Source organism: Emys orbicularis, chromosome 4, assembly GCF_028017835.1.
Source record: "Emys orbicularis isolate rEmyOrb1 chromosome 4, rEmyOrb1.hap1, whole genome shotgun sequence".
NCBI classification, from domain to species: Eukaryota; Metazoa; Chordata; order Testudines; family Emydidae; genus Emys; species Emys orbicularis.
The window spans coordinates 7489237-7514897 of NC_088686.1; the positions used below are offsets into that span (position 1 = coordinate 7489237).

Below are 25661 nucleotides of genomic sequence, written 5' to 3' on the forward strand. Positions count from 1 at the left end.
CTTCACTCCGCAGCAGCCTCTGCGTTGTCCTGCTTGTGAGAGTCTAGCGAGCAGTTCAGCCCTCAGGGAAGGTAGGCTGAATTAATTACGGATCACAGAACTGCTCTCTCAAAGTATAAGATCTAGATGCCAAGTTAAGAGAGTAGTGCTGCACAAAGACATTATTAGAACCCCAGGTATTAGCCTTGCAGATTTCTATGATGGAAACATTTCACAGGGATTTCATTAATGCGATCTTAGCTCTAGTAAAGTGAGCACTAAGTCACCCAGGTGCTGTCACCCTCGCTAAGGTATATTAGTTTTGACGTACAGCCTAATTCACTTAGGCAGGTGCTGAATGGAATCGGCATCTCCTTTCCACTGATCATCCAAAGGTTACAAGAATTCTATCCCTAGTTGTTTTATCCCCATCCAAAATAGAAACACACATTTCCCTGGGCACCCTGGATATGGAGTGACGTTACAGGAGGAATTTGGGAGATAAATAACCTGAGATGGATGAAATTCGGACACCGCTTTTAGCAAGAATTTAGGATGAGGATACAGAGCAAGTTCATCCCCCTGGAATGAGGAGAAGGGAGGCTGAACCCTTGAAGCATACAACGCACTCCTCCCTCAGATTAGCAATGCTGATTTTAACACTGGGGGGGAATAAGGAGCACTAGCCCAAGGACTTTAAAGGTGAATCCCTCATCTTTGTCAACACTAAGTCAAGGTTCCATGTCAGGACAGATCCTCGAACCTACAGATGGCAACCACCAGCCCTTTCAAAATACGGTGGTTGTCAGGCAACTAAAGGTCGCACAACCATCCACTGCAAGTGACATGCTGAGATGGTAGACAAGTGCAGCTCGACTGAAGACAAGAAGAGGCTGAGCGAATAGCCCAAAAGAGAAGATACGGAGGCGGAACATAGATTGTTATCCACTCCCCACAGAGGAAACTTTCTCCACTTCTGAGAATAACCTTTCACATTAACTGGCTTTCTAGAGTGCAGGAGAATCCCTTTGTACTTTGACAGCGTGAATCAGCGCAGAAGTAGTCTGCGTCCTGTGTCCAAGCCAGAAGGTAGAGTGACTTGGTCAGAATACAGGATAAGGGTCTTCTTGACACTGTAGGCCTGACAATACCATTAGGAAATATGGAGATTCCCATAAGAGACCAAGGACAGATTTGTTCACACTGTGACCCATGACGCGCTTACTGGTGTCCCCTGAGAAATAGCTGATCACATAGTGTTGGCTTTTCCCTCTTTGCTTCCAGCTGTTCAATTGCATTTCTTAGAAGCTGAAACATACAACACACTACATCCTTTCCTGATACTACTTTTCCATGTAAGCAATAGCTGCCATTGCTACAGGGATGTTATGCAAATGTCAATTAGATAGGATGCAGTCTGCCAACCTTCTTTGGCATTCTGAAAGTGCCTGGCACTGATTCACAGCTTTTAAAGCCAAAAGGATCATTGTGATAATCTAGTCTGACCTCCAGCATAACACAGACCACAGAACTTCCCTGAATTAATCCCTGCTTCAAATCCTATAGCTGTGGTTGAACCAGAGCAGATCTTTTAGAAAAACATCCAATATGGATTTAGAAATTTTCAGTGACAGAGACTCCACCACAACCCTTGGAGTAAGTTGTTCCAAATGGTTAATTATCCTCACTGTTCAAAATTTGCACTTTATTTCTGGTCTGAATTTGTCTAGCTTCAACTTCCAGTCACTGGACTTTGTTATACCTTTGTGTGCTAGATTAATAATAGCGGGCTCATCAGATTTCTGTTAAATTACATTGATTGAGCTCCTTGACTCTCTCATTATAAGGCAAGTTTTACAGTCATGCTTGTGGCACTTCTTCGAATCCTAATTTTTCACCCTCATTCTTGAATTGCGGACGCCCGACCTGGACACAATATTCCACGTATACATCCAAGGATTGCATTAGCCCTTCTGACTGCAGCGTTGCACTGCGAGCTCATGTTCAGCCAATCATCTACCATGCCCCACCCCGGCCGTTTTCAGAGTCTCTGCTTCCCAGGAGAGAGTCCCCTAGCCTGTAAGTAAGGCCTGCATCTTTGTTCCTAGACGTACAGCCTGACATACTGAACTGTAGATTATTTGCTCATGCCCTGCTTACCAAGCAACAGGGCCATCCGGGGGGGGGGGGGAGAGGGGGCGCAGTGGGGCAATTTGCCCCAGGCCCCCACGAGAATATAGTATTCTACAATATTGCAACTTTTTTTTTTTAATGTAAGGGGCCCCCGAAATTGCTTTGCCCCAGGCCCCCTGAATCCTCTGGGAGGCCCTGCCAAGCAATCCAGATTGCTCTCTATCAGTGACCTGTCCTCTTCGTTATTTACCCCTCCCCCAATCTTTGTGCCATCTGCAAACTTTCAGTAATAATTTTACATTCTTCCAGATCATTGATAAAAAATATTAAAAAGCACAGGGCCAAGAACCAAACTCTGCAGAAACCCACTAGATGTGGGTGTTTACAATTGCATCTTGAGACCTATCAGCTTTTAGCCAGTTTTTGAACTATTTAATATGTTCCATATTGACTTTGTATTGTTCTATCTTCTTAAGTAAAATGTTGTGAGGTACCAAGTCAAACACCTTACAGAAGTCTAAGTATATTACATCAACACTATTACCATTATCAAACAAAACTGTAATCTCCACAAAAAGATATCCAGTTAGACAAGATCAAAAATAAACGACTTGTCTTTACTTTCAAGGCACTTCACAATCTGTCCCAACCCTACTTATCATATCTCATTCAGTATCAAAAAGTTGATTCCCGCCTCTGATCGGCCCATGATCCCAGCCTTCACCACCCACTTGTTAAATTTTCAAACAAACACTTTCATGCTTTCTCCCCTGCTGCCCCTCATGCTTGGGAGAAGCTCCCGTAAACATCCACAGACCAACCTCATTATCAAACTCTCCTTAGCTGCAAGGCCTACAAAAAACTTGGCAATGGTTCAGCTGCTGATGTGCGGAGACCACTGCCAGTCATACTGTAGTATTTCCTTGTCCTCCCCCATGGGTCTGTCTGTATTCATTTGTTGTCTCTTGTCTTATACTTAGATTGTCAGCTCTTTGAAGGCAAGGGCTGTCTTCTTGTTCTGTGTTTGTACAGCACCTTGCACAAGGGAGTCTTGATCCATGACTGGGGCTTGGCTCTACGTGCTATGATAATACAAATACACCTCTACCGCGATATAATGCGATCCGATATAACACAAATTCGGATATAACGCGGTAAAGCAGCGCTCCGGGGGGGTGGGGCTGTGCACTCCGGCGGATCAAAGCAAGTTCGATATAACACGGTTTCACCTATAACGCGGTAAGATTTTTTGGCTCCCGAGGACAGCGTTATATCGGGGTAGAGGTGTACATTTCCATAAACCCTATCTTGATTGGCATTATACTACCCTCTTAATTCTTTATACCTGGGGTCTCAAACACGCGGCCCACAGAGTTATTTCCTGCAGTCTGCCATAGGTGCTGACTCCACCGGCAGCCAAGCTCCTCTCCCCCTCGACACCATTCCCCCAAGCGTGTCACATCCCCGCTCCTCTGCCTACCTCCCAGCGCTTCCTGCTGCCAAACAGCTGTTTGGCTGCACTTAAGACTTTCCAGGAGGGAGGGGGGAGGAGCGGGGACGTGGCATGCTCAGGGGAGGAGGTGGAGAAGAGGCGGGGCCGGGACTTTGGGGAAGGGGTGGGAAGAGGCGGGGCCTCATGGACTAGATGAGCAGTCTGAGGTATGAAGTTCAGCATGTATGATTCTTTGCTGAGAGTAGTTGGGAAGAATGTTTGTTAAAGTGGCAACGTATTTTGTATGAATAGTTACTTTAAAAAGTTCCTGCCGTTACAGCTGTGTTGATAGACTGTTAGTGTAGATCATCATCAGTGTTACTGACCACATAAGGAATAGTTACAGGTGTCTATAGTTTAGTAAAACCCCTCTTCGCATTACAGTTTTTAAAAAGTTAATACATTGACTTTTAATGGCATACTAGATTACTCTTCATTCTTTTCATTTTTGACTATACTTTTGTATCGTATGAAAAGGTTTCAGTGTTGCGGTCCTCGGGCCAATGTACTAGTCCTCATGTGGCCCTCGTGGTGATTTGAGTTTGAGATCCCTGCTTTAGACTCAAGTCCCATATCAGCTGTTCCATTATTTTGCTCAGGATTTAAGTCACACTGACAGGGCTATAATTATCCAGGTTGTCCATTTTAGCCTTTTTAAAATATTGTAACAACATTTGCCTTCTTCCAGTCCCCTGGAACTTCCGCAGTGTTCCAAGATTTACTGAGAATCAACATTAACAGTCCAGAAAGCTCCTCCACAGATCTTTTAAAATTCTTGAATGCAAGTTATCCAGACCTACTGATTTTTAATGTCTAACTTTAATAGCTGCTGTTTAACCCCCTCATCAGTTACTGTTGAAATTGAAAGTATTTCATTATCCTTTGTTTATATAATTTATCTTTTTCACAAATACTGCACAGAAATATTTATTAAACATTCTTGCATTATTGACAGTTCTACCATTTCCATCAAGAACTGGACTAATATCACTGTTTTGACTCCCTTTTGTTCCAATATACTTAAAAAAACCCTACTCTTTATTGTCCTTGACTCTGCCGGCCATTTCCTTGTGTCCTTTTGCATCCCTTACCAATGTTCTGCAGTTTCTGATGAAAAGTCTTTTTAAGTTCACTTAGAAGCTGAAGTCAACCTTTAAAACATCTATGCTGATGTCTTGGATCTTGGGTCTTCAATGCTTCTGCTTGGTAGCAGCCAGAGACTTCAGAACTATAAGCATGATAATCTGGTAGCAATTTCTTTAAATGCTGGGGTTGTTCCCAACTTGCCCAGCTTTGAAGCCCAAGGCAGCCTACTCAATCCCTTCACAGAGGCAGAACAACAAAATGGCAGATGAAATTCAATGTTGATAAATGCAAAGTAATGCACACTAGAAAAAATAATCCCAACTATATATACACAAAATGATGGGGTCTAAATTAGCTGTTACCATTCAAAAAAGAGCTTGGAGTCATCATGGATAGTTCTCTGAAAACAACTGCTCATTATGCAATGGCAGTCAAAAAAGAAACTTAAAGTTAGGAACAATTAGGAAAAGGATAAATAAGACAGAAAATGTCATGATATCACTCTATAAATCCATGGTATGCCCACACCTTTTGGTCATCCCATCTCAAAAAAGATGTATTAGAATTGGGAAATATTAAGAGAAGGGCAACAAAAATGATGAAGGGTATGGAACAACTTCCATAGGAGGAGAGATTAAAAAGACTGGGACTGTTCAGCTTAGAAAAAAAGACAACAAAGAGGAATACTATAAGAAGTCAATAAAATCATGAATAGTGTGGAAAAAGTAAATAAGGAAGTGTTATTTACCCCTTCACACATAACACAAGAACCAGGGGTCACCACTTACAGTAATAGGCAGCTGGTTTAAAACAAACATAAGAAAGTACTTGTTCACACAATGCACAGATAACATGTGGAACTCTTTGCCAGAGGATGTTGTGAAGGCAACACTATAACAGGGTTCAAAAGAGAATGAGATAAGGTAATGGAGGATAGGTCCATCAATGACTATTAGCCAAGATGGTAGGGTGGGCAAACCCATGCTCTGGGTGTCCCTAAACCTCCGACTGCCAAAAGCTGGGACTGGATGATAGGGGATCCATCACTCGCTAATTGCCCTCTTTTGTTAATTCCCTCTGAAGTATCTGGCGCTGGCTGCTGTCAGAAGACAGGATACTGGGCTAGATGGACCATTGGTCTGAATTAACATGGCAATTCTTATGATGCTAAGCTGATGCCAGATCCAGGGACTTGGCTCAGAAGGCCTTCACTGGGGAGGGATAGCTCAGTGGTTTGAGCACTGGCCTGCAAAACCCAGGGTTGTGAGTTCAATCCTTGAGGGGGCCATTTAGGGATCTGGGGCAAAAAAATATATATATAGTTGGGGATTGGTCTTGCTTTGAGCAGGGGGTTGGACTAGATGACCTCCTGAGGTCCCTTCCAACACTAATATTCTATGATTCTAAGACATTGAGCCTCCACTCCGCTTGCTACAGGCCCAAGACACGATTAAATCCAGGGAATGTGGTTCCCGCAGGCAAAACAAACAATGAGTATGTGATTCAACCTAAGGGAACACGAAGGAGCATGACGCATACTATTTAAACCTGACCTTCACCAGATCCTTGCAAAGCCGATCTGCCATAGCTAACGGATCCCTGGACCCCGGAAACATTTAGTGTGCTATGGCACAATTTAGCTGAACTATAAAGACGGATAAAATAAGGGGAACTCTTGAATTAAAAAAAAACTTAAAAAATCAGACACACACATACAAGAAGTCACTCTGTGCAGAGAGAGTGAAAGGCCCTACATCTGCAGCTAGCCACCGAAAGGAAGAAACTGGAGTTACATAGGCCTTTTCTACCCTCTGCTCCAAACATCCAGTGCCTGCCAGTGGCTCATGCAGTACTAACAAGTACTGTCCTTCTAGAAGGGCCCCTTGTCTCCACAACACAAATGGGAATACACCAAGGACATAAAAGAACCACCAGTTTCCTTTTTAAGGCGGTGTCTACACTGCCACTTTCAGCGCTAAAACATTAGTCGTTCAGGGGTGTGGGGAAAAAAAACACCACCCCGAGTTTTCCCAGCGATAAAAAAAACCCCACCCCGAATGAGCGGTGGTAGCTTTACCACTGGGAGCGCAGAGGAGATAAAGCATGTCTACTCTGCCCACGTCACAGCGCGGCCGCAGCTGTAATGTGGGCAGTGTAGACATACCCTTAAGTAACAGTGATTTCAGAGTTGCCCTGGTGACCTAGCAGTGGGACAAGAAGCTACCAGGTACAGAAACTCATTTACGCAGCTTTTCTAATACTTGAGAATCATGGTAAAGCAGAGGTGGGCAAACTACGGCCCGCGGGCCACATCCGGCCCTCCTGCCCGGCCCCTGAGCTCCTGCCCCGGGAGGCTAGCCCCCGGCCCCTCCCCGCTGTTCCCCCTCCCCCGCAGCCTCAGCTCACTCCGCCGCCGGCACAATGCTCTGGGTGGTGGGGCTGCGAGCTCCTGGGGCAGCGCCGCTGCAGAGCCCGGCCTGACCCAGTGCTCTGTGCTGCGCGGTGGCGTGGCCTGGCTCTAGCCAGGCGGTGCGGCTGTAGCGCTGCCAGCCACCAGTGCTCCAGGCAGCGCGGTAAGGGGGCAGGGGGGTTGGATAGAGGGCAGGGGAGTTCGGGGTGGTGGTCAGGGAGCGGGGGTGTGGATGGGGTCGGGGCAGTCAGAGGGCGGGGAACAGGAGGGTTGAATGGGGCAGGGGTCCCAGGGGGCGGGGCACTCAGGAAGGAGAGGGGGAGTTGGATGGGGCGGCGGGGGGCAGTCGGGGCAGGGATTCTGGGGGTTGGATGGGGCAGGAGTCCCGGGGGGGGGCATCAGGGGGTGAGAAGCAGGAGGGGTCAGAGAGGGGGCGGGGTGGGCCACGCTTAGCTGTTTAGGGAGGCACAGCCTCTGCTAACCTGCCCTCCATACAATTTTGGAAACCTGATGCAGTCCGCAGGCCAAAAAGTTTGCCCACCCCTGTGATAAACTGTGTGATGACTTTTGTAATGTAGACCAGAGCCAGGATTAGGATAGAAACCCATGGAAAGGACATACTTTCCCATTTATCACTGAAACTGTACCTATGCCCCCAATATGATTCTCAAAGCACAAGGCACTGTTCCACATAGGTTGGTTGTGGTTTTATTTTGTCGAGTTCCATATTGCCCACCCAAATTACAAGATTTTCACTGTGGCTTGAAAAGCATTGCTCGGATTGGCATTAAAAAGCTGTCCGAGGATACTGGAAATCACGGACATGATAATTCCAGGTAGGACATTCCCTGGCCACTCCTCTCAAGCCCCGCACATGGAAAAATATATTATAGGTGGGGTTCCCTGGCCACTCAACCATCAGAAATAAATAGGGAAAAGATTGTTTCAGAACCAGTTATGTATATAGCATGACAGGTGTACGTAGTGCCTTACAAATAAAATGAGACAATCCCAGCACAGATGAATTTACAATCTAAATTACTGAGCTGTGGGAGTTGACAAAGTCAGGAGGAAAATGGGGGAAGTAATTCACTTGCTGAACATCATAGCTACAGCTGCTATAGTCTTTATGTTCCTAGTTTTCCTGTTCCACCATCTTCCACTCTAACACTGAGAGGAGATCCAGGTGTCAATCTCCCATCCACTGCTGTGGCAACAACTTCCATGTGGAGATCCCATCTGAAAAACCCTTGCCTCCAACCAACTCACCATCACATCCTTGTTTGATCTCCAACTTTGGATCAACTGCCCCACTCACCAGAATGGCTGCTTGCTTGATCTGTTCTTCGCTAAATATTGCTCCTTCCATGATATCTCAGTTTCCAAGTTCCTTCTTTCTGACCTCTACTACTCACCCCCTTTGCCGCTTTCACAACCTTTAATCTGTTAATACTCATGACTTTTTTTTCCACACTCCAAGTATCCACCCTGCTTCCTCCTTTGTTGCAGACTATCCCTTGAGTCTCTCCAAGATACATCTTTGATCTCCTCCTTCCTCTGTCACCAACATGGAGGTTTCTCATCTGCTCTCCACTTCTAACCTCCCACACCTCCTCATCCCGCTTGCCCCCACTCTCACCATTTCAAACCCCTCACACTCTTTGGGCTCATTGTCCTGACAATACAGGCATGCCCTCATCTCTCCTAGCCTCATAAAGCAGCCCCTCAACATCATTTCTCTCCCCATCTTTTATTCTTCACCGCCAAACTCACAGAATATGTCATCTACAACCACTGCCTTGAGCACCTCTTACCAGCTCCATCCTGGAGCCTCACCACTCCAATGAAACTGTTCTCAGAGCTTTTAAAATCTCTTCTTGATCAAAGAGTAAGCCCTTTATTCCAGCCTCATCAGCCTCTACTCTGCTGCTTTTGACACTCTTGACAGCACCCACCTTCTTAACATCCTCTTGTCCCTTGGCTTCCATTACTCTACCCTCGCTGGTTCTCCTCTTACCTCTGTTCACCCCTCCAGGGCCTCTCTTTTTATAGGTAGCTGTCCTCTCCTCTCAACTTCTGTAGGGGTTCATCAGGGATCTACCCTCAGCCCCTTACTCTTCTCTAGGTAATCACAGCCCTCCCATAGCCTCACCTACCACTCCATGCCAATTACTCACAAATCTATCTTTCCACCCCAGCCCGTCTTCCTCTATCTATTCCCACAATACAGCCTGTCGTCGCACATCTCCGCAATGTCAACTTGACATGTTGAAAAGACATCTGGGTCACTCTAAATCCAGGAAAACAACTTCCTTCCGCATATGCAGGAAGTACACGTACTTGTGCCAAACCAGGGTACATTCAGTACTCTAGCTGTAATCAGGTTAAAACAAAAATTGTAAAAACATTACAAGACATTGAGGGGAAAAAAAAAAAAAACAGAATGCAGAGACAAATCTGTGGCTCTGGATATTTTCTTATGAAGAGGACGGGTCCGTACTGGGAGAGTCTTAATGGGACTGAGCATGGAGGCCGTGGGGTAGGGATTGGGATCTTGAAAATTTAGAGTCAAAAGAACGTAAGAACGGCCATACTGGGTCAGACCAAAGGTCCATCCAACCCAGTATCCTGTCTGCTGACAGTGGCCAATGCCAGGTGTCCCAGAGGGAATGAACCTAACAGGTAATGATCAAGTGATCTCTCTCCTGCCATCCATCTCCACCCTCTGACAAACAGAAGCTAAGGATACCATTCCTTACCCATAGCTCATATCTCTGAAGTAAAGCTGCTGTGCTTCCTGGGAAGTTGTGGTAAGCAATTGTTGCAAGCTGGCACCATCCCCTTGGCCTTCTGTGGGACCACACACTGAGTGCCTGCCTTCTCTTTGACGGAGGACTTGCCTCCTGGAGCATACCTTCATCCATAGGACATGAGTGCTCTCTGAGGTGTGCCACTGGCTTTCATACCGACATCTTGATTTTCAGAACTGAGTGGCAATGGCAAAGCTCCAGGACTAATCTGCGCACTCACATACCATGGACAAGTAACTAGCTAAGCATCTAACTGGCCACTTGTATGCATAATCTTTGTTACCACACAGGCAAGTTAAATGCACAGTTCTGGGAAACCAGGCCGTTGGTTTCTTACTGAAGTTACTTTCAGGTTAGGCAAAATCCTCAAGAGCAAATTCAGAGGAGAAACATAGTACCTTCCTCTGGCCTGCGAGTGAAGTAAAAAGAGAGAATCTGTCATGAAGACGAGTGGTTCCTTGCTTGCCTGGGACTCTATAGCAGGCCTTTGAGAAATGAAGGTGGGGAATGAGTTTCCAAAAGAATCATAGATCTCAAAGGCAAGAGAAGTGCACCAGGGTCGTAGGAATCGCCAGACTGGAACAGATTCAAGGTCCACCAAGTCCAATATCCTCTCCCCAACAGTGGCCAGTACTAGACCCTTCTAAGGAAGGTGTAATAACTCCGCAGGAGCGGATGTGATAATCTGCCCCTCACATTAGGCCTCACCCTGATCTCTAATAGTTATGGATTGCCTTAAGCCCTGGAGCATGACCTTTAATATCTCTTCCAATTTTTTTGTAAGCATAACAACTCAGGATATTCTTGATACCCAGATAAATCGATTTGTCAGTTTTAGAAACTTCTCTTCTGTGAGGAGAGGAGGGGTAGGGAGCTGGAGAACTAACAGTTAAACTGTGAAGCAGGAGCACAGGACATGCTACTATTAATATCCGCCGAGGAGGTGCCAGAACACCAGCAACGCTGCCTCCTTCGAGGGTGAACCTAACCCAAAAGTCAAACCACAGGTCGGTGGGTAGTCGTTGTGAGAATGCAACTTGTAACTACAACCTCTTCACAAAATTCAGTTTGTAAGTGGGGAGAATTTATTCTCCCTGAGTGAGCTTGCAGAAGTGCTGTGCTTGGGAAAAATGGGGGCTGCTTTCTTTTACACGGCTTTGTACCACATGACGAAAGTACGTTCTTTAGAGAAATCAGGTTCTCCAAAGAGCTTTTCCTCTACTTTGTTAAAGGATTTGCAACCAAAGGTTAAAATGTAACTTACACCCTGCAGCCAGGCTTGGAGCCGCTTTCTGACCTCCCCAGCTGCTCACCCAAGCAAGACTCTTCAAAGAAAATATACAACCTCTCTTCTCACCTAGGGACAAATCCAGAGGCCAGTTCTAAATTAGACACATGGGGGAGGAAACTACAGACCACAGAGTGGCTTCACAGCTCCTCTGCACAAGCTATTCAAGATCAGTACCTGCAGTAGCCTCTGAAGGCAGACCCTGTATTCTGGTCCCACCCTACCCCCAATCCTATTGCCATTCAGGAATCCTCAGAAGAGCGCAGCATACTGCAAAGGAGGTGCATGTACCAATTGTCTGTGCAAGGAGTCCTTGTATCCCACCTCCCTATCCCTGAGCAACAAAATGACATGGGTTCCATTCCCACGGAGCCTCTTTACCAGCAGAGAATGGGGATGGATGTGTAAACTGAGCATGTCTAGAACAGATGCTGAACAGCCATTTTTGTCTGCCACATGGGGAAGATCTAGGAATGGATTAACAAGAGAAGTGGAAACAGACGTGGATGGCTATGAAAATGATACTATGGATCCTGCAAAAGATTAACGCGAATCCTGCTGGATGGGTGCACCTATCAGAATAGAGCTCTGCCAGACAGAAGAAACTGCACTTCCCATTCTGAATCCTTACAACACTGCATTCATGAGCCGGCTCAGATCACATGGGCATAGGTGAGGCACACTTGAAACTAATCCCAGCCACTAAGAGAGACACCTGACAGCAATTTCTAGTCTTCAGGGTACTTTCATTTTCACAGACAGAAATACCCAGAAGCAATTGTTCACTCTGTAATTTTCCAGCTGGATTTCTAAGACCGAGAGCAGTACCAGGCTCTTTTCTAGTGAAGAGCACAGAGCCTTTCAGAAAACATTCCCTAAACAGAGACGTCACAGATTCTACACACTAAAGAGGTTGGTCTCTCACAACTGTAGTTATTACTTCTTTTCAAGAATAATAAGCCTAACTGAAAGTAGAGTCATGGGGGAAAATAAATATACTTCTACGTCCTTTTTCACTCTATATTATCCTAGTATTTAGACACCAATCAGACTGGGGCACCATACTGCAAGGTGTTGTACAAACAGATAAGGATAGCCCCTGCCCAAAGACTTCATACCAAAATATTCTTTCCTCTAAACCAGAGACGAAGCGTACCTGTTGAGGGGGGGGGGGGGGGGCGCAATTTAAAAGTTCTGGTGGTATGCAGCGGGGCTCAGGGCAGGACATATAAACCCTGGTAGAAATCTGTGGCTGCACGTGACCCTGCATGCCCCCCTCCCCCCCAGCTCTGCTCTAAACATTAAGATCGGCAAGTACAAAACAGAAGTTATGTTTCACAACTGACACGCTCACTCCACCTGCTTTTTGTCTGCTGGGGGGCGGGGGGAGGGGAAGAAAGGCCTAAAATACTTACAACTAGTGAGGATCTAAACTTCTATCACTTAAAAAAGATTCATATTCAGCGTAAAAGGCTATAAGCACCAAACAGAAGGACTTGAATCTAAACTGTAAACTGTGTGGGGCAGGGTCTGTCATCTTCGCACAGGTTTGTATAGCACTTAACACAACAGCTATATCTACACAGCTCATAGCAGGAAGCCTCCCAGCCCAGGTTGACAGACTGGGGTTCGCGCTACCACACTAAAAACAGCAGCACAGACATTTCGGCTTGGGCTCTGAAGCCAAAGGAGAGGGGGTGGGTTTCAGAGCCCGAGCTCCAGCCCGTGCAGCAACTTCAAAGTGCTGTCTATGCAACTATTTTTAGCGTGCTAGCAGGAGCCTCAGAGGCCCAAGTCTGTCAGCCAGGCTGCGAGGCTCACTGCTGTGAGCTATGTAGACATACCCAAGGAGGTCCAATCCCCCAACTGGGGCCTCCAGGCACTACTATAGTGCAAATAAATAATACTTCAATGTACCAGCAGCCAGTTCAAGTGCAGAAGTACATTTGCTAGTGTGAAAATCTGGGGGCGAAGGGAGGGAGAAAAAGTACCCTTTCCACCCACAAGACAAAACACTGCCATTTAAAAATCATGTTTTAAACAAATAAAAAAACCAAACCCAAAAATTTCCTACTTGTATTAAGCTTCCTTAGATTCTATTAAAGAAATTTCCGAATCCATTTACTTTTCACTATTGATGCTTTTGGTTTACTGTTTTGCATTTACCAGGGGTTGGGACAATGAAAATAGCCTAGTTGGTTTCGCTTTCTGGTTCCCTTGCAAGGCTTTCATTGCAAACACAAAACTTCTTCCTATGCCCTCCCCTCCCCAAAACCACCCATTCCCACCCCCAGAATAAATACATTATGGAAAAGTTTCTATTCATCTTGTTTTGTGAAAGTTCATTTACTCACAATGTAAAAAAGTTGGATTAACTTTGATCTGAGTGCCCCTTTACCAATTAAAACCAAAGAACTGGTCCTGTGTGTTTTACACAAGACACACTGATTCCACTCATTTAAATTCTCTTACAAGTACTGTGTGCCTTCCTAAACCGAACACACACCAGTACTTACAACAGATGTTTTACTCTGGCTCACATGAACCATTTATATAATTCAGTACCGAGTTGTTTTAAATAAAGGTTATTTACCCTATAACTGCAGTTCTTTGTGCTGTCAGTATAGATCCACGGTTGGTATGCACGCACACTTTGGCTCCAAAGACGGAACTTTTGAGAAAACTCTTGACCTTGAGGCTACACACGTACTCCCTTGAGGTACCAGACTCCCAGGCCCAACGATAAGGACCTATGACCCCAAGTCCCCGTCAGCTCAGCTTCCTTATCACAATCTCAGAGAGAGACTCTGAAGAAGCAGGGCTGACAATTCATAGATTCCAAGGCCAGAAGGGACCATTCTGATCATCTAGCCTGCCCTCCTGGATAACACAGGTCAGAGAACTGCCCAAAATAATTCCTAGAGCTGATCTTTTAGAAAAACAGCCAATCTTGACTTAAAATTTGTAAGTGATAGAGAATCCACCACACACCTTAATAAATTGTTCTAATGGCTAATTACCCTCACTGGCAAAAATGTATGCCTTATTTCCAGTCTAAATTTGTCTAGCTTCAACTTCCAGCCATTGGTTCATGTTATACCTTTCTCTGCTAGACTGAAGAGCCCATTATTAAATATTTGTTCCTCATGTAGATACTCTTAGACTAATCAAATCAGCTTTAATCTTCTCTTCGTTAAACTAAATAGATTGAGCTCCTTGAGCCTATCACTGTGAAGCATGTTTTCTAATCCTTTAATCATTCGCGTGGCTCTTCTCTGACCCCTCTCCAGTTTATCAACATCCTTCTTGAATTGTGGGCACCAGAACTGGACACAGGATTCCAGCAGCGATCGCACCAGTGCCAAATACAGAGGTAACATAACCTTTCTACTTCTACTAAAGACTCCCCAGGATCACATTAGCTCTTTAGCTCGTTTTACCACAGCATCACACTGGGAGCTCATGTTCAGTTGCCTGTCCACCCTGATCCTTAAATCTTTTTCAGTCACCGTTTCCCAGAATAGAGCCCCTCAGCCTGTAACTATGGCCTCCAGTCTTTGTTCCTAGATGTATACATTTACATTTAGCTGTATTAAAACCCAATATTGTTTGCTTGCATCAGTTTGCTAAGTTTACCAGATCACTCTGAATCAGTGACCTGTCCTCTCCATTATTTACCACTTTCCCAATTTTTGTGTCACACGTAAACTCGATCAGTGATGATTTTATGTTTTCTTCCAGGTCATTGATAAAAATGTTAAATAGCATAGGGCCAAGAAATAAGTCCTGCAGGACCACACTGGCAACACACCTGTTTGAAGACGACTTCCCTTTTACAATTACATTGAGACCTATCAGTTAGCCAGTTTTTAATCCATTTAATGTGTGCTATGTTATTTTATATTGTTCTAGTGCTTTAATCAAATATAGATCTACGCTGATGACCTACTCTAAGGACAGTTGTTACCTTATAAGTAACACCTTTTTCTTCAAGAATCATCAGCAAATATCCCCAGACCTTGGGAGATAAATTAACAGTAACGAACTCAAAGGAGAGTTACAATATTAAAAATGAAAAAGGCTGGTCTACTCTTGTGAATTGGGATCAGCTTTGGAAGCCAAGATAAAGTAGTAATGTTGCATAAACAGATCAACTGTGCTCCAAGTGGTAGCTTTACAGCTCTCAGCAACAGCAACATTTGAGTTATTCTGAGCTACTTGGGACCCATGTGTTTCAACATCTTCAAGTAGAGATATTCTTGCAAGGTCATAATCACTTGAAAACCAAGCTTTGTTTCTACACTTTGATAAGTCCCCTTACTTCCCGCTTGGCAGGCTCTGGAAGCGGATCCAGGAAGTGGAGGATTTTGCCCCACAAGAAGTGGTGTCAGGCTATTAGGACTTGATGATTTGCTATATGCAGATGACTACAACTTCTGTCCCAATAAACTGTATCTGGTTCTCATCTGGCCCTGGTTCTTGTGGGGGACTTCAATCACCCTGACATCTGCTGGGAGAGCAATACAGCAGCGCACAGACAATCCAGGAAGTTTTTGTAAAGTATTGGGGACAACTTCCTGGTACAAGTGCTAGAGGAAACAACTAGGGGCCAGGCTCCTCTTGATCTGCTGCTCACAAACAGGGAAGAATTGGTAGGGTAAATAGAAGTGGGTGGCAACCTGGGCAGCAGTGACCATGAGATCGTCGAGTTCAGGATCCTGACAAAAGGAAGAAAGGAGAGCAGCAGAATACAGATGCTGGACTTCAGAAAAGCAGACTTTGACTCCTTCAGGGATCTGATGAGCAGGATCCCCGGGAGGCTAATATGAGAGGGAAAGGAGTCCAGGTGAGCTGGCTGTATTTATAAATAAATTAAAATAAATAAATTAATGGAGATATCCTATCTCCTAGAACTGGAAGGGACCTTGAAAGGTCATCAAGTCCAGCCCCCTGCCTTCACTAGCAGGACCAAGTACTGTTTTTGCCCCAGACCCCTAGGTGGCCCCCTCAAGGCCTGAACTCACAACCCTGGGTTTAGCAGGCCAATGCTCAAACCAGTGAGCTATCCCTCCCCCCCCCCCCGTGCCCTCAGTAAGGCTTAAAGAAGCCTTATTGAGGGCACAGGAACAAACCATCCCAGTGTGCAGAAAGAGTAGCAAATATGGCAGGTGACCAGCTTGGCTGAACAGAGAAATCTTCAGTGAGCTTAAACACCAAAAAGAAGCTTACAAGAAGTGGAAATTTGGACAGATGACTAGGGAGAAGTAAAAAAATATTGATCGAGGGTGTAATCAGGAAGGTCAAAACACAATTGGAGTTGCAGCTAGCAAGGGATGTGAAGGGTAACAAGAAGAGTTTCTACAAGTATGTTAGCAACAAGAAAGTAGTCAGGGAAAGTGTGGGACCCTTACTGAATGGGGGAAGCAACCTAGTGACAGATGATGTGGAAAAAGCTGAAGTACTCAATGTTTTTTTTGCCTCGGTCTTCACAGACACGGTCAGCTCCCAGACTGCTGCACTGGGCAGCACAGTATGGGGAGGAGGTGAGCAGTCCTCAGTGGTGAAAGAACAGGTTAAGGACTATTTAGAAAAGCTGGACATGCACAAGGCCATGGGGCTGGATCTAATGAAACCGAGGATGCTGAGAGAGTTGGCTGATGTGATTGTAGAGCCATTGGCCATTACCTTTGAAAATTCGTGGCGATTGGGGGAGGTCCCGGACAATTGGAAAAAGGCAAATGTAGTGCCCATCTTTAAAAAAGGGAAGAAGGAGAATCCGGGGAATTGCAGACCGGTCAGCCTCACCTCAGTCCCTGGAAAAATCATGGAGCAGATCCTCAAGGAAACCATTTTGAAGCACTTGGAGGAGAGGAAGGTGATCAGGAACAGTCAACATGGATTCCCCAAGAGCAAGTCATGCCTGACCAACCTGACTGCCTGCTATGATGAGATAACTGGCTCTGTGGATACGGGGAAAGGAGTGGACGTGATATATCTTGACTTTAGCAAAGCTTTTGATACCGTCTCCCACAGGATTCTTGCTAGCAAGTTAAAAAAGTATGGATTGGATGACTGGATTGTAAGGTGGATAGAAAGCTGGCTAGATCATCGGGCTCAATGGGTAGTGATCAATGTCTCGATGTCTAGTTCTTAGCCAGTATCAAGCAGAGTGCCCCAGGGGTTGGTCCTGGGGCCGGTTTTGTTCAACATCTTCATTAATGATCTGGATGATGGGATGGATTGCACCCTCAGCAAGTTTGCAGATGACACTAAGCTGGGGGGAGAGATAGATACGCAGGAGGGTAGGGATAAGGTCCAGAGTGACCTAGACAAATTGGAGGATTGGGCTAAAAGAAATCTGATGAGGTTCAACAAGGACAACTGCAGAGTTCTGCACTTAGGATGGAAGAATCCCATACACTGCTACAGGCTGGGGACCGATTGGCTAAGAGGCAGTTCTGCAGAAAAGGACCTGGGGGGTTACAGTGGACAAGAAGCTGGATATGAGTCAACAGTGTGCCCTAACGGCATATTGGGCTGCATTAGTAGGAGCATTGCCAGCAGTTTGAGGGAAGTGATTATTCCCCTCTATTCAGCACTGGTGAGGCTGCATCTGGAGTACTGAGTCCAGTTTTGGGCCCCCCACTACAGAAAGGATGTGGAGAGAGTCCAGCGGAGGGCAACGAAAATGATTAGGGGGCTGGGGCACATGACTTATGAGGAGAGGCTGAGGGAACTGGGATTATTTAGTCTGAAGAAGAGAAGAGTGAGGGGGGATTTGATAACAGCCTTCAACTACCTGAAGGGGGGCTCCAAGAGGATGGAGCTAGGCTGTTCTCAGTGGTGGCAGATGACAGAACAAGGAGCAATGGTCTCAAGTTGCAATGGGGGAGGTCTATGTTGGATATTAGGAAAAAACTATTTCACTAGGAGGGTGGTGAAGCACTGGAATGGGTTACCTAGGGAGATGGTGGAATCTCCATCCTTAGAAGTTTTTAAGGCCCGGATTGACAAAGCCCTGGCTGAGATGATTTAGTTGGGGTTGGTCCTGTTTTGAGCAGGGGGTTGGACTAGATGACCTCCTGAGGTCTCTTCCAACCCTAATCTATGCTCTTCTGCTTTTTCTCAAGCGGATGTGTAGATTTTCCATAGGCCAGCCTTGAGCCAGATACCACTAAGGAATGTGGATGGGAATGTTGGAGGAAATAATGAAAACTAGTCTGAGGGACTTAGTTAAGCCTTTCTGCATCCCAGATTTGGTTGTAGTTTTTTTTCCTCTGCCCTCCTCTGCTCTGAATGATTGATCAGGGCTGACAGGCTGAAGACCACCCACCATTGTTTGGAAGTTCCTTCTACTGTGGAAGATGCCATAGAGATGGCCATGTGCTGAAGTCCTCTAGGTCCAAAGAACAATTAATGTTTCTCCACCACTGCTGCATACCTCATCCCTGACTTGCAGCTACCATATCTAAGAACTGATGCAGTTTCCATGCCTATTCAGTCCTTAGCCTTTTTCCTGTGAAGGGCACCACTGCAATGGAGATATTGTGATTTGAAAGCCTGCCTAGTGGGAAAGTAACTGAGACCACAAAATCATTTCACACAAAGTAAAATATTGGAGCCCTGTGTTTTATCTGCAACAGTAGCCAAAAAGCAAAGAATGAAGAAAAAAGTTCCATAAACCAAGAAGAGATTAGAGCCACAGCCTTTAAAAAAAACGAAATGATTGTGATTTATGAGACTAAGGTAAAGCAAACAACATTATCATTTGTTGCAAAATATCCTGAAGACACTACACATTTTGCAAACCTATTCTGTATGCAGAAGGATGCTTTAGAAATCAATATTACCCATCTCTGCACAAGGATGCTTAAGCACTGCAGTATGTAATTAAATGACAATTGTATGGGGTATTCGTAAAAACTCCATTTCAACCTTTAAAAAAAGAAAAATAAAAAACATACGAGATTTAATGAATGCAGTACACAAGAGAAACTAACGTGTTTTTAAAGTCAAGATGTATCCCAAATAGCCAATAAGTCCAAGAGTCACAGGAAAAGACAAGGCAGGAGAGGAAAAGGAGTGCCCCATACCTCAGATGCGATTTATTCTGTACTTCGGATTGTTGGTAAACACAGTTCAGGCAGGAATCTCCAACTGCTGGGACTAACAGCTGCATATTTGAGTTGTTAGAATGTACAAATACAAACTTGCTGCAGGCTTCATGATTGAAGTACCCCATCTCACATCATGATGCATGATTATTGCTTACTGAGACTGCTCCCTTGTCTCCTTTCTTCAATCAGGACTCTATGCCTTCTATCAAGCTCCATATCCCCTATTCCAAACATCCCCTTTCCTCTTTCAAATCCCACCCCCAATCAGAAATCACAACCCCATTGTCCTACATGGTGTGCAAACAAACAAGACGGTCCCTGTCCCAGAGAGCTCACAAGCTGGGATTCAGACAAAACTCAACAGTTGAACAAACACAAATCTGAAGGAAAGGGGAGAAAGTGGGAGGACAACTACTAGAGAAAGGTGCATGTGTATAAATTAATCCTAAGAGTGGCCTCAGTAGTCACAAGAGATTACAAGTTAAACCAATGCCAGGCAGTGGCACCTTAAACCCTCGTCTTCAAGCAATCCCTCCCCGCTCTCAGTAATTCCCACACCCCCTGACTCTCCTGATCTGTTGTTCTGGGTCTCATTTAAATTGCAAGGTCTGTGGGCCAGGAACTCTGCCTTGGTGAGGTTTTTAAAGCACCGTGTTAATTGACAACCCAGTGTGATTTTTTTGTAATTATCAGTGTCCCTTCACAAACATTGAGCTGAGAAGCAGAACTTAAAGCAGGGGCTTTTAAGATTTAAAGCAGACCTGTCTCATTCACCCTCCAGCAGAACAATCAGATACCGCCCAGGTACAAACCCAGGTTTCTCCTAATCCGCATGCAGAGACATGTATTTTGCCTATGTCAATGCAATTAGTAAACGCAATCAGTGCAGCATAAGAAACCCTCTCCCCTCAAGAGATACAAGTGTCACAGAATTCATGCCAGCATGGGGAGGAATTTGAATTCAGATCTTTTATACAGCATCATGTCGTGTTATTGCTACATTACAGGAACAGGCTCCTTGCAAAGCTTTCGATTTAAAAAAAAAAAGTTTGAAAAAGTTAAAGTTCTCAAGTTTGTAACAGAATATGTATTTAAACTTAAATCCCTAAAACACTGCATTCAACACAAGGGACACACAGACACTCCGTTATTCCACTGTGCACCTCAAACACCAGCAGAACATCTCCAGAGATATCGTCATGTCAGAATGTCATAGCTATAGGCACACCCCCAAGACATCACTTCCCATTCCCATGGCCACCATTAAAATCCATATTAATGTTTTATCCAATTTCAATTAAAGAATAAAATGTATAACCTCCTTTATGCCTTCTTTACTATCATTTTTATTCTGTATTAATTAGTAGAGATTTCCAAAGCACTATAGTGATATAGGTGTTTACCTGTGGTGGAATTTGGCCAGGATACTGGGGTTATTACTTTCTGTACCTGAATTCTATCTGCAGTTTCCACTGGATTTTTTTTTCCAGTCTCTTGTCCTAAAATGTTGGGCAGCAGTGCTGTGTGATATCCAAGAGCTTCTGTGTTCACCAGAGATGAAATGCAGCCTTTGCATTCCCGATGTACTCCACAGAGTACTGGGAGGCTTGATTCATGTTTATACAATGCTTTAAGATCCTCATATGGAAGATACTATGGAAGTACTGCAAAGCGAGTAAATTGGAATTTTGCCAGGAAGACAGAACTAACATCCATCCCTACTTTTTTGAACAGCATTATGGGCTCTTTAACAGGATCGCAGCATGCAAATGATTTGACAACAACAATGGGGGACGGGGGCACCAAGGATAAGACACCACCGCACTTTTCAATGCCACTGAATATCCCAGCCTCATTATTACAACCTCTTTTCAAAGTTAGCATGTAGGATATCCTTTATAAAGAACTGTATTAAGGGAAGTTTAAAATGTCATTAACATTCAATAAACAGTGCTATTTTTTATGCAAGCATTAATGAACAAGCAGATACAGTCCTAATATAAATTAGGCAATTGATGCATTGATATTTTACTGAAAAGGGCAGGACCAAATTTGGATCTGTGTACACACACTGTAAACAGATATGAAAATCACTTATTTATAGGCATTTCTCCTCCACCCAGAAATGCATTCTGGAATCAAAAAAAATCAAAACAGTGCCAACAACTCAGCACTCATGAGCAACCCTACAATAAACCATTGTGCACCATGTGGTGAAGAGAGAGGGGGGAAAAAAATCACTAACAAAACAGATCTCAATTTTAAGCTTCCAAGTAACAGTTCTGAACAGCAACGTGAGTAGGGTGGAGGGTGTAAAATAATACCTTGCACGTACTGCTACAATTTAATGGTGAACAAAAATATTTGCTTAAACCCTCCATCACCTGCCAAACAAAGACTGTGCTAGAAGCTGAGTGGCCAAATTTGTGCCCAACCACAAATCATTGTATTTTCTTCTTTTCTAGGTTTATAATGCAGAGCTCCCTACAATTCCCTGTTTATAGGGGGTCTTTCATAAAGGAAAGAGAGTAAAAACCAGTGGCCCAGGAATAAATGTAGTATCTGAAGCTATTTTTAACTCGTGGATTTTAAACTATGTATTAAGTTGATGGTGTCCCTTTCACATATTGGGGGTTTAATTTTGTCAGGTTACAGTATGGAGAGGTTTTGATTTTATCCCTGTTTGGGATCTTTGCATGGGAAGCTGATAAACTTTGTTCAAGTTCCTGAAAAATTTAAAAGACCAACATTTGTTTAAGGTGGGTTTCATTTTAGATCTGTTAAGCTGAACTGGCCTTTTCAGATGCTCAGAGCAAAATTCACTAGCAAAGGTACTTAGTGGTCTCTTGTAAAGCCCTCTGGAAAATACCTGTTTTTAGTATTTATGATTGTTAAATATTCTTGAGGTAGTGACTGTGTAGTACAGTGAAGAATGCACTAGAAACACCTTCCCATAGCCAACCTCCTACTTTCAGCAACCACTTCAGGAGTGCCACCAAAATTAATCTGTACAGTTTTACTTGATCTCAGTTAAAGACCCATCTCTAGTAGGGGTCAATTTTTGTTGGCCCCTCATATAATGGCTTAAGATAGGTTTCACTGTATGTTGTATTGTACCAGTTCCACTTTTGAGTTAAATGTATTATACAGCATTCCAAAGTAAAACACTTTAGCCTCTTTTCTCAGGAGTTAAGAGCCCCAGTTTGCCAACAAAGCTAAAAATCTTAAGCACTATTTGCAAGACACCCAACCCTGCATGTTGTTGAGCATTCTCAACGCCCACTGGCTTCGCAGAAGGTGGTCAGTACCTCACCAGGTAATGGTCTAGGAATGGAAGTGTAATATGCATAGCTTTTATTTGACATAGTTGTGTTTACAACATTTCCCATGTCAGTGTGATCAGGGCCTCCAAGAGTATCTGCAGAATATACAATGCTAACTAACTCTATAGTGACCTGAAACTCTGTATGAGTTTCTGAAGAGCTGGCTTAATCTGCTTCTGCCTCTGAAAGCTATTATTAACTCAGGGATAAACTTGCACCCTTTTAATCAGGTACTATAAATGACACATTCTCAAAAGTAATTCAGTGAACAAATAACCCTCCCCTCCCTTCCCGTTAAAAGGATCAATAAACACTGAAGGTAGCAGTTGATGTATCCATTAATTCAGACCCTTTGCAGCATCAGGACCAGAGAGATGATATTTTGTCCCATCCATCCCAAGTGTCAAAGAACCTTTTTATTTAAAAAGGGAGAATGTGCAGGCACATGCACGAGGGTTGCAGGGGAATCTCAGCCTGCTAGGGATCTGAACGGGCCAGGACTTTTAGGAAGTCACCATCTCCCACTTCCAGCACTAGTGGTCCCTTTGTGCTCTGAAGTTCGGCCACAAAATGAAAAGGGCTAATAAGTGATTTCTAAAAATGAAAGCTGATTAGCATTAATATTTACAGGGTCACAAAACAGGGAGTGGGGGTGCAGACAAAGAGTCGAGGGTGTAGGTATATCATTCTCACCTTATAGACATCTCCGTATGTGCCACTCCCCACCCTCTGGATGAGCTCATAATCCTGCTGTGGATTCCGCCTCATGATATCCCCACTCGGCCGAGCCACAGGGTCCATCCTCAGTCAATACAGCCCCAGAGAGGGGGGCAAACAGGAACTCTATGCAGTTGCGTCTCCCTTCACCACCCTTGGGAGTCCACTCCCAGGAGGACAGATGCTCTAGATGTCTAACGAGGGGATCTGTTCTTTGCACACATGGCTTCTGCTCCCACCTTTTTGCCTAAGACACAAAACAAAACGACTTATTAGGCTTTGGTTTCAGTTAGGCTTTGTGTTGCTGGCTCCCAGGAGATTGGGGGTGGGGACTCAGATCTCAAAAAAGAGAAGCCTCCACCCTCAAGTGCTTCTATGCTGCATTAGAGGGAAGGGTCTCAGCTTCTGTTACAGCGTGGTTGACAACAAAGACAACAGTGGTGGAGGCGGGACTGCTATGATAGCAGCTGAGCGGGGCAGCTGGGTGTCCCCCTCACACTGTGCTGGGGCTAGCTTCTCAAACTCTTCCCACCTCTGGTCCAAAGGCAGAGGGAAAGGAGAGGCAGTTCCCTGCCTGGATGCTCTCCACAGCACAGGGCAGCTATGTGCTGTTGATATTTTAAGGACCCCCTCAAAAATAATGCTAACTTGCCTGCCGTAGGCCCAGAGATAGGTGTTCTAGCAGAGAGGGAGCTGAGGTGATAGAGCATCTATTCGCGTCTTCCATTTAAACAAAAAATGCTCTCTCATAAACATAACCAAGGAGACATACAACAGCACCTGGAGGCACACTTACGTAAGCGCCCTTGCTGCAAGCATTTATACTTTGGTCCTGGACAAACAGAGTATTAACAGAACAACACAGAGCTCAGTGTGTCATCTGCAGGGTGGGGATGGAGCCCCTGAGTGGGAGGGAAGGAGATCAGGGCCCCTTCTCCCCCAGGAAGGCCTTGTTTGGTACCCAGCACTTGTAGGGCTATTCCAAAGGCAGGATCTTTGTTCTTCAGGGGAATTGCTGTGGGCCCCAGGGTCAGTCACCTCTGGCAGAGATGCTGTACAGGTAGCTGGAGAAGGGTGACTCCACAAGAGGGAGGGGAGTCTGCCCTCGCCACTCACCTGTGATTGGGGGACTGGATTTAACAAGGGGCTGGTCCTGAGAGCCAGTGACAGCTTCCCCCACCCCATTTCTTCAGCCCAGAGGGACCATCCCACCCCTGAGGCACATCGCTTATGCCAGGATCCCCCTCCTCACCCCACACAGGAGTGGCCCCTGTCCCCCATCATTAACCTCCAGAGGCCCCTCCACACTGCATGGGCCCAGGCAATGCCCCCCATCGTTATCCCAGAGCCCCCTCCATCACATGAAGGTGGGTTCTGCCCCCCACTTTCACCCCAAGAGCCCCCTGCCCACCTCACAGCACTGGTCGCTGCCCCCCATCACTAGCTCCCCACCACATGGGACTAATCGCTACCCCGCATTGCTGTCCCCCGGGACCCTCCCCACCGCACAGGGCCGGTCACTGCCCCCCCCCCGACCCTCCCCCGGTCCGGTCGCTGCCCCACGGGACCCTCCCCACCGCACTGGGCCGGTCACTGCCGCCCCCCCGACATCCCCCGGTCCGGTCACGGCCCCCCCCCCGACCCTCCCCCGGTCCGGTCGCTGCCCCACGGGACCCTCCCCACCGCACAGGGCCGGTCACTGCCCCCCCCCCCCGACCCTCCCCCGGTCCGGTCGCTGCCCCCCCCGGCCGGTCGCTGCCCCCCCGGGACCCTCCCCACCGTACGGGGCTGGTCGCTGCCTTCCGGCCCCCTCGCCCGGGAGCGCCCCCCGGCCCGGGCCTCCCCGCTGCTTCCCGCACAGACCCAGCGGCCGGGCGGCTCCGGCGGGCAGGCCCAGCAGCCGGGGGAGGGAAGCGGCGCCCGCCCGGAGTCCCGCGGCGGCCGGAGCCGGGGTAGGGGCCTCCCTCGCCCGGCCGGCCGGTCACTGACAGCGGCCGGGCCGCCGCCCCACGGCCCCCGGGCAGGCCGGATCGAGCCGCCGCGCCGCTTACCTCTGCCCGGGCTCCGGCGCGGCCCTTTGTCCCGCGCTGCGAGTCGGAGAGCGGCGGGCCCAGCCCGGGCCGCCCAGTCACACGAGCCGCCGGCCCGGGCCTTCTCGAGCCCGGCTCAACCCCGCTGCGCCGCCCGACCCCCCGCGGTCCCGGAGCTGCCCGCCGCCGCGCTCCGTGTCCGCTGCTGGCGGCGCCGCGCAGGGCCGGGACGCGCCGAGGGGCCGGGCGGCAGCGCCACAGCGCCGCGCTGCGGGG

General features: G+C 46.3%; 1 protein-coding gene across 1 annotated transcript in view; it reads right to left on the reverse strand.

Moving 5' to 3' along the window:
• MAP4K5 (mitogen-activated protein kinase kinase kinase kinase 5) overlaps positions 1 to 23439 on the reverse strand; it is an 84246-nt gene extending 60807 nt beyond the window's left edge. The window contains exon 1 of the mRNA XM_065404299.1: positions 23332 to 23439. Within this exon, the coding sequence (XP_065260371.1) occupies positions 23332 to 23439 (108 nt within the window). The remainder of the gene's footprint in view (positions 1 to 23331) is intronic.
• Between the last annotated feature and the right edge of the window lie 2222 nt (positions 23440 to 25661).